The 10,260-nt window shown below is 43.7% G+C and overlaps 1 protein-coding gene across 1 annotated transcript in view; it reads left to right on the top strand.

The window, feature by feature from the left end:
• The window catches only part of LOC121954815 (contactin-associated protein-like 4), a 13,310-nt gene extending 3,542 nt beyond the window's left edge, over positions 1-9,768 (top strand). The window contains exons 3-8 of the mRNA XM_042502523.1: positions 937-1,155; positions 5,051-5,184; positions 6,073-6,160; positions 6,921-7,136; positions 8,239-8,310; positions 9,572-9,768. Coding sequence (XP_042358457.1) covers positions 937-1,155; positions 5,051-5,184; positions 6,073-6,160; positions 6,921-7,136; positions 8,239-8,310; positions 9,572-9,768 — 926 coding nt within the window. The remainder of the gene's footprint in view (positions 1-936; positions 1,156-5,050; positions 5,185-6,072; positions 6,161-6,920; positions 7,137-8,238; positions 8,311-9,571) is intronic.
• The last annotated feature ends 492 nt before the right edge of the window (positions 9,769-10,260 follow it).

Below are 10,260 nucleotides of genomic sequence, written 5' to 3'. Positions count from 1 at the left end.
GTATATATATTTAAAAGGAAAATTAAAACAATTTTACAAATTTATTAGCTAATTTTTGAGTACTTATTCTTTGATTTTTGATTGACCTCTTTTCATGTTTTAATGGAAATCAAGATCAGTTTGCTCAGGTTTCAAATGGTGACTTTAATTTTTAAGCACGTTTAAAATCTCCTTTCTTTTATTGTTCGTTGTTTTATGTTTTTTCATTTCTTTTACTTTTTGCTAATTTCTTGCTAATTTTGAGTTTTTTTCTTCTTTGTCTAAATTTATGCAAATTGTGCAGATAATAAACATTTCCGTGTTGACTTTGGGGGCAAGTATTATATCATAATACCGCCACTTTTGCAGTGCTCTCAGCGTAAGATCCAAACACAAAAGTCCTGGTATGTCTGCTGATACGCGGCTGGACGGCGTCAGGTTGAGACGCTGCAGGAAACGACATCATTTAAGGAGCTCAAAGGTCATTTTAGGGCTCTGTAGGCTGTCAAACAGACTAATACTTCAATGGAAACTCAACATTTCAAACACGTTTCTGGTTTTTGTCTTCAGATGGTCCTATTGTAGACTTTGTGCCGTACTGTTGGTTGAGACCTCACAGCTCGGCCTCGTGTTATTTCGGCGATCACAGGAACACGGAGTCATCACACGTTTATTCAGGAGTTGACGGGCTGTGTTTGTCTGTCGCGGCTCTGCAGGTAAACCTGCGAGGGTAATCACAGCTCCGATTCACGGCCGTGTTTTAATTAGCAGCCAAATATGGCGTTGTTCTTTTCAGCTGTCAGCTGCTGCGTCTGCGGCGTGCGAGCTCAGTAATGAGGTGCTGTCAGAGGCCGCACACGTGATTCACAGAAAACATTATTAAAGACGCACAGAGCGCCGCGCTGCTGCAGCTCAGCCCTGTGATGAAACTCTCTGACATCATGTTCGTCCCTGCAGAGCTCTCAGCCGCCTTCAGGTCGGGGACATCCGTCAGCTACGCCTTCAAGGAGCCCAGCGAGCTGAACAGGAGCGCCCCGCCCTCCTCCATCCACTCCGACACCACCCTGAGAGCCGAAAACGTCTCCCTGAGCTTCAGGACCAACCGGAGTCCGGCTCCGCTGCTCCACGTGGCCTCGGACCGCAGAGAGTACCTGACGCTGCTGCTCAACAAGCACGGTGAGGCCAACGTCCTCCAAACACCACCCGTCTCCCTCTGTGCCATCTGAGCCTCCGCTTTTTCTCCAGCAGCATCATAAAGTTTAAGGGATGTATTTTTTTATAGGATTCATGCACAAGAGAGATTACAGTCGCACGTGTAAAACACAGATCTGTCAGGCAGACAACAAACAAACAACAGTATCATCTCTGCCAACTGTAACAAGTGTACATTCACATTTTTATGAATAATGAAAATGACTTTTTATAATAAGTTATCAGGTAAAAAAGTTACAGGTCTGTCAGCAGAGTAGACATGGTCCCAGCCTGCTGGGGCCCAAAAATTCACAGGGGGCCCCTCCAACCAGAAAATGTGATTTTTTTAATTTCCAAAGTTCATTTTAGTTTTCAAATATGAATTTAAAGAACATTAAAAAACCTCGTAACGGCACTAGCCGTCATTATTTCCAGGCCACGTAGGTGTGTTATGGAGCCGTGATGGAAAGGCGAGGGCGTGGCCACGAATGAGGGATTTCTGGGAGATGTAGTCCACGATTTCACAGAGGAACTGTGGGTTAAAAACTGACTCAGAGTTATGTAACAGCTCTTGTAGCTCCTGCTGCATCATGAGGGAGCCAGTTCCTCCTGACAAGCACATAGACACAGCATCATGTGACCTCACAGCATCATGTGACCTCACAGCATCATGTGACCTCACAGCGTCATGTGACCTCACAGCATCATGTGACCTCACGGCGTCATGTGACCTCACAGCGTCATGTGACCTCACGGCGTCATGTGACCTCACGGCGTCATGTGACCTAGAAAAGCCCAAAAAGGGTTTCCACTGCAGTTTTGTAAAATATTGCATTTTCAAATCGCCTGAAACACCACCACAGCTGTTTTTTTAATTGGTGTATCTATTAGCTGTATATCAGTTTATGCAGTTTGAAAGTTAATGGAAACCCGCCTACTGTGTTTTTTTGCTGGTAATGGTACCAAGAGCAGTTTTTTAAACATGATCTTTTCCGATCATAACCAGCTGCCTAAGTGCACAGAAAACTCCCTCCTGAAAACAGAAGTATCCCCTTCGATCTGTCTCCTCACTGAATGAAGGAGGCTTTCTGGCGAACTGTAATGATGCGGGATGTGGTGCCGTTCACTCGACGACACTGTAACTGAAGCAAACATCCTCCTCCTCTGCTCCAGCTCTGCTCTCTCTTCTCTCCTCTTTCCTCCTTTCATCCTCCGCTGCTTTTCTTTTCACACTCTCATCGACTCGCTTTGAGTTCAGCCAGACGCGTGGCAAGTGGGGTCATTTGAAACCGAAGGGACAAAGACGGCTGATAAACCTGAATTAGCTGTAAACAGAGTGTGAATAGACGGCTTTGAAAAGTCAGACTGGAGGAAGCTGATGAGCGGCGTTTCATCAGAGAGACGGCGTGGTGATCAGACAGGTCGCTGAGTTCGCACTGAAGAAAAACTCTGGTTTCTTTGGTGATGAAACTTTTTTATGCCTACGTTAATAAAACCGTAGCCGAGCCCGGAGGGATTATGTTTTCGGGTTATCCAACCACCTGTTCGTCCATCCTGTTCTCAAAAATGCCTTAAGAGTATATCGTCAAATTTAGCACAAACATCCATTTGGAATCAAGGATAAACTCATTTTATTTTGGTGGTCATAGGTCATAGGTCAAGGTCCCTGTGACCTCCTCTTTTGAATTTTTTGCTTTGTCTTAACATATGTGTGGGAAAGTTTCTTCAAATTTGGCACAAACATCCAGTTGGAATAAAAGATGAAGTGATTATATTTTAGTGGTCATGGGTGAAAAGGACAAGGTCCCTGTGGCCGTGTCTTTCTCATTTTTACAAATGCTGTATCTCAAGAACAGCTCAAGGGAATTTCTGGCCCAAACGTCCAGTTGGACTCAAAACCGAACTTGATAAGATTTTAATGGTCAAAGGTCCCTGTGACCTTGTCTTTCTCATTTTTGTGAACACAACACCTGAAAAACACCTAAAGGGAATTTCTTCAAATTTGGCACAAACATCCACTTGGACCTAAGGATGAACGGATTTGAAACTTCACGTTCGTTCAAGGTCCCTGTGACATAGTGTCCGTCTCATTTCGTGAACGTGATATCTCAAGAAGATCTTGAGGGAAGTCGTTAAATTTGGCACAAACGTCCATTGGACTCAAAAATGAAGTGAATGAGTGAACTCCAGCTCCGTTGTTGATGTTAGATTGTTGCTGTGTTGTGTTGCAAATGTGAGTAGAAACATTTTTTAAATTCTCCTTCGTCTGATTTTACGAGATTACAGAGCGGAGAGAATCGCCTTCAGAAGGTATTAAAAGTCAAACCTGATATAAATATAAATAAATAAACTAATATAAATGATTTGATAAAACACTGTTGTAATTATGTTATTTCCTGTACTGAAGTGGAGGGCTGGAGGTCGTTTTTTAGCAGCTGACTCAAATTCAAAGATCTCATTCATCAGTTTTGTGCTTAAACCGGGCATACGCTCATTTCTATGCATAGAGTCGGATAAATCGATTTCCTGTTGAGCTTGAAAATGTGTGTACATTTTAAAAGCGCTCCTGATCGAGCACCCCAGCAGGCTCTAAAGGAGCGGGCGGCTATAATCGCAGCAAAAATATCAATTCAGCTGAGATACGCAGACTTACAGAAGACCTGAGAGGCACGTTAGGAAAAAAAGGTGATTCATTTTCCATAAACTGATCTTAACGGTTTTCTGATTTGTTTTACGACTTTACATCAGCAGTTTTTCTGGGATAATCTTGGTAACACTGCAACAGCTCCTGCATGAAACGTTGAACTTTTGTTTAACAACGGCGTTTTGGAGCCTGAAAATTCAAACTTTTGGCTTCAGAGTGTAATTTTTGGAAAATGCCACCCCTTCTGTGATCGTTTTTTTTTTGTCATAGCAGCAGTATGCTTCAGTCAGTAACTGATCAGTTGGTTCGTTTTAGCGTCGACACAGATTCATGGATTAATCACCCAGTTCGACCCACACGAGGGACGTGGTGGGATCTGAGTCTGTGTAGATCAAAATCTGCAGGCTGGTTGATGATCTCTGTCAGCGCCGTGACGCGACTCTTTAAACTCGTCCTGCGATTCGTTATGCGCGGTCATTGCAGCGTGAACACGCCGTGAGTTCAGCACAAAAAGGCGACTGTTCAGTGTTAAAAGCAATTAACGAGGCTAAAAATATACCGTTTATGGTAATGCGTCTCAAACTCTCGTATCCCGTCAGACTGTGGCCTCGGGATCACATGCATGCAGGTATCGTCTTTAATGCGCAGCAGTCATTATTGCAGCGTAAAATGGAAAATAAGCTGCCCAGCTTTTCCTTTCTCCTCCGTACAGCCTGCAGATATCACACGGTATTCATGAGAAAGGCGTTCAATTATCCGTCTTTCATGGCGCTAAATTTGTTTCGATTAATTAGAATCTGTAAACCGTCACTCGGCCTAGTTTCATAAATATGAAGTGATTATCTGTGTATTATTCAGCTGCTGTTGCCCGGGAACATCCAGACCTCCGTTTATATGTGTTAATATTCTCCAGGATTAGTTTCTGTTAAAATAGACGAGGACGGACTCAGCCATGAAAATACTGAAGGAGTGTTTCGCTTTTTTGCCAAATGATGTAACTCGGCAGGATTTACGCAGTTTATTTCAGGAAATAAGCGAGTTAAAGTCTTGGATGTTCAAAGCGAGTGTGTTAATGAAAGTCCATGATGACGTTTTGCTTTTGAAGGAGCGTTTATATTGATGTATTCTTGAATATTAACAGCAGAATCACTGTTTGCCTCATGTATTAGCCATTTTACCAGATTTTCTTACTGAATTTAAGTTTGGCTTTCAGCTGCTGGATGTGTTGGTTTGCAGACATGTTGGAGGTGAGATACAGACTGGACGGCAGCAGAGACGCACAGATCCTCAGGAGCAAAGTGAGGAACCTCGCCAACGGACAGCTGCACGCCGTCACCGTCAGCAGGCGGGCGGACGCCGTCTCTGTGCAGGTAACGCACGCTGAGTCTTTCCCAGCAGCCTCTCTGCCGGTCGGCTTCAGGGACGAGCTGGAGACAGCGGGGACGAGCAGATCGTAACAGCTGAGCTGCAGTCAGCGGACACAAACGTTCACCGAGCAGATCGTAACGCCCCTCAAACATCTATTTTAACCTTCAAAATAAAGTTTTCTCTGCTCACTTTGGGCAGCAGATCGTCCGTTTCAAGGATTTTAGGATATTTTTAGGATATTAGCACATTTTTCAGATTTAAAGATGTGTCTAGGAAATACAGACATTTCTTGGATTTTTGGACGTTTCTGAGATTTTTGGAGATTTCTTGGATTTCAGGACATTTTTCAGACTTAGACATGTTTCTAGGATTTTATGACATTTCTAGAATTTTGGGATATTTGTATTATTTCTGAGATTTTTGGACCTTTCCAAGATTTTGGACATTTCTTGAGTTTTAAGAGATTTCTCAGATTTTAGGAGATTTCTCAGATTTTAGGAGATTTCTCAGATTCTTTGGGGCATTTTAAAGATTTTGGGACATTTCTTGGATTTTATCCAATCTGTGCTTTATGGTAATGTTTCACCGTGTATGCTGACGATGCTCTGTTTTACGTGCGAACAGCTCACTGTTTCTTACCTCAGGTCCCGGAGCACGTCAGCTGTGTTTTCTGCCCGTCACGCAGCCTTTTGCTTCTGTGTTGTATGGTTGTTTTAGTGGCTCAGATTAACATGTATCATGATTGAAATCATGAGGAGAATTTGTTTTATATCTGCAAAAATGTTTCATAGAAATAACCAACATTTGAAGTTGTTTAATCAGTTAAACGTTCATGCCAGCAATGCCGAGTGGTTTTTTTTTCTGATGTGAAACCTTTCATTTCCTTTCAGATTGACCAGAACACCAGAGAGGATTTCAACCTGACCTCTGATGTAGCCTTCAACGGCCCGAGGTCGCTGGTGCTCGGCAGAGTGCAGGGTGAGAGAGACGGACACAAAAAGCCAGACGAGGCCGTTCGGGCCGCAGAGCACTCAGACAGACTCCTCTTACAAATGTCCCGCCTCATCAGACTCTGAGCGGCTGGAAACTTTGGTCACTAAACAGCTGCCGTCTAGACGGTGGAGCGAGCGGAGAACAGAGAAGTAAGATATAAATGCTGAAACTCGGCGCTGAGACGGAGCATTATTCACACAGCGCGGGTCAAAAGGTGGCAGATCTGACATGACAGACGTGAATAAATAGACTTTTTAAAGGTCGCCTGTTCAGACAGGTTATTAAACAGAACGCTGCTCTTTTCATTAAGAGAATAACTGAACAAAGTATATTAAATGTCAGGTATTCCCTGATTCACCATCAAGATTGAATTTTTCGTCAGTTATATGTGACTTAACGTGATTCTCAGCGACCGTATTTATTATAAACCAAACAGCAGGAAAATGCCTGAAAAAAATGGCGAGGTGCCGATGGATTTTGGGATTTTAGGAGAGATTTGGCCCGGGGCTGTAGGATGAGCCGCACTGATGTATGCATTTGGATTCTCAGGTCAAATCAAAGTTGCACAAATGTTTTATCCAGGTAAAGTTTTTTTGACAGCAGACACACTTACACACTGCACAGCAGAACAAAAGAAACACACACCCACATGTGTACATAAACACTTATATAGTCACACACCCACATACAGAGACGTTTTTAAACCCAGTAAGCATGATGGACACGTCTCCGTCTCTGTCTGCAGACTCTCGAGAGCTGGACCCGGAGCTGTCTCGGATCGTCTCTCTGGGTTTCACCGGCTGTCTCTCGGCTGTCCTCTTTAACGCCATCAGCCCTCTGAAAGCCGCTCTGCTGCAGCCAGACAGCAGCCCTGTCAGCGTCACCGGCCCGCTGCTCCGGTCCAACTGCGGCTCCACGTCAGCCAATCCCCACGCAGCAGAGCCCACCCACCACCTGTCAGGTCAGAGGATGACATGATCACGACCCGTCGCTCCACGGTCACGCTCAATATCAGAAAATCACAATCCAGATGTGACTTCATACTCAGCAGTTTACATTCATCACGTATCAAATCAGATTATAATCTGCCTCCTTCCTCAAATACAAAAATGATCATTTTTAATCAATAATTTTAAGACTAATGACATCCTAACACCATTTCAATCTGGATTTAGATTTTATCACTCTAAACTACTGCTCTCTTAAAACTTACTAACAATGTGTTTTCAGCATAAAAATAATCTACTCAGCATGTAGTTAACTGAAAGTATTTTTTTTTAATAATCAATATAATATATATAAAAATCTGTATTGCTGCTAATCATTGACACCTGCCAGGCTGTGATAATTAAAAAACTTTGCATGTAGTATATTGAAAATATTATTTTTTTAAAAACTTGAAACATAGTGTCATCATGACAAAAACCTGGCATTTAAATGGTTAAAATTCTGGAAATTAATAAATATTTGATATTCATGATTAGAACTGATGTTGGTTTAAAAAAAATAATGAAAGAAGAAAATAATGTTAATGTATAAAATTTGCTACAGTTTGATTTTGAAAAGCACGTCTTGTGCGCAGAGCGGTATGAGTGCGTGTGATATTAACGCGGGCTCTAAGGGGTTAAAAACCCGCGGCTGACCTCACAGACACCACAGCTCCGCACTGAGTTAATATTCCTCCATCACTTCCTCAGGAGGCTCAAATGAATGAAGATTTGGGAGCTGCTGGTGGGCGGAGGAGTCCGGCGCTCTGTCTGGGTGCTGCCTGTCAGGCTTCACAATGGGACCTGTGAGAGTCTGATAATGTGGCGACGCGGGGTTAATGGTCACGGAATGATGCCGATAATCCGGTTTCCTCTGCAGTATCGCTCCCCGCGGTCGGAGATCCGCAGAGCGTTGTGGAGGCGTTCTCTCTGCAGCTGCTTCCTTCCTTTCAGTTTTTTTAATCACGAACGACCTCCTCGCTCTGTTTGTCTCATCCGCTCGCCGTCGTCTCGTTTATCCCATGATCCCCCCTCTGCGAGCGTCCCGTCTCTCTGATGTGTCTCTCTGTGCTGCAGGCCGCTCTGGATCGGCGGGAACGGGTCAGCCTCTGGTCGACGCCATCAAGAGCGACTCGGCTCTAATTGGAGGTAAAAAACTTTTCGCGCTGTCATCAGCCTCAATCACAAAGAGACAACAGCGACAGCAGCGACGACGCGGCAGAGTTCAGTTCCAGCTGCACTCGCTAACTTTTAATAAGGAAAACAGGTTTCTGTCGCAGGTGTTGAAGCTGCCAGTTTATCCTGATAACTGCTGCAGACAGAATCGCTTCCAGGGCTGACCACAGTATTTGGTCCCTGGCCTCAGATATGATGAAATTTTAAAAAATCTCTGCGTTATTTTAGGTCAGGCCGCTCATCTTATTAACCCTTTAAAACCTTTCTTACATGCAGAGAAGCATGAGCCATGAAAGAAGAAATAACTTAAGATAAAATGAGATACAATACGATACATCAAGATACGATACCATACCATACGATGCGATACGATACGATACATTAAGATACGATACGATACATCAGGATACAATACATTAATAGGCAATTTCCCCTCAGGGATCAAAGATCAAGATAAAGTATTCCTGATTCCGATTCCTCATTCTGATCAAGATACGATACATTGAGATACGATACGATATGATACGATACGATACATTAAGATACGATACCTAACAATACATTAAGATACAATACCTAACGATACATTAAGATACGATACATTAAGATACGATACATTGAGATACGATACGATATGATACATTAAGACACGATACGGAATGATACATTAAGATATGATACTTTAAAAAGATGTAAGATAAGAAACAAAATTATACATGTTGAGATACAATAAGATATGATACGTTAAGGTACGATACGATACCTTTAGGTAAGATGAGATACAATACGAAATAATAAAATAAGGTAAGATATTCTAACATAACACAACATAAGATGACACTTTATTGTCTGTGTTCATGGAAATTCGTCTTGCAGCTAAGATACAGTACGTTAAGATACAACAAGATACGATTATGATACGAGAACACCTTTTTGGCTTTTATAGCTCATATGTCTGACACCCGGTGGCCGTAAAGTGACTTTATTGATGAAAAAGTAGAGCAAAGTCACGACGTTCCACAAAACATGACTCAGTGTGTGCGGACGGAGGAAGAGGCCGAGGTCTTCTTCACTCTGATACCAGACAAAGAAAAAGCGGCGACATTAGATCGACTTTTACGAGCAGCTGCAATAGAAATAAAGCTGAGGATGTTTTGGACATGCATCGCCATGGTTACTGGGATGTTATTGCCAGATGAAAGTCGTGTTTTCTGCCCTGTCCCTCTCTCTGCAGGTGTGATCGCGGTGGTGATCTTTGTGACCGTGTCTGCGTCGGCCGTGACGGCTCGCGTCCTCTACAGGAGGAAAGGGACGAGTCGGAGCCAGGAAGTGAAAACAGTGAAGCCCGAGGACAGCCCGGAGCGGACGCTCAGGGGCCACAGCGGCTCACACGGCGGCCAGAGCAACGACCACAAGGAGTATTTCATTTAGGTGGAGGTTTGACCTGCTGCTGAGGACAGAGACAGAGGACAGAGGACAGAGACAGAAACAGAGGACAGAGGACAGAGGACAGAGGACAGAGACAGAGATGCCTCGTCCGGCCTCGGCGCTTTCACGTGAGCCCAGCTGAGGCTCAGCGAGAAACAGAAACACACTCTGGCGTTGTGGCGGTCTGTTTTTGCCGCTGTGGTTGTATTTTTGTAAAGACTGAACGTGGACGCACAGAAACAAAGCGTTGACTTTATAAAATGTCGACGCTGTCAACACAACTGTAAATATTCAGCGAGGTCAGTCCTAAAAGGATGACTTTCTATCCGTCGCTCCTCTCTCTGTTCGTCGGTGCGACCGTGGAAACAGCTTTCCGACGAACGATGAATGTTTACTGCGAGCGACTGAGCTCCGTTTGTTACATTGACCGTTTATTTTTGTTTTGTGTTCATTTTTCGGCACCTTCTGTGTGAGCTGAGGAGAATGTGTCCGTTC

This window comes from Plectropomus leopardus, chromosome 15 (genome assembly GCF_008729295.1).
Source record: "Plectropomus leopardus isolate mb chromosome 15, YSFRI_Pleo_2.0, whole genome shotgun sequence".
NCBI lineage: Eukaryota > Metazoa > Chordata > Actinopteri > Perciformes > Serranidae > Plectropomus > Plectropomus leopardus.
This window is presented reverse-complemented; position numbering and strand designations above follow the sequence as displayed.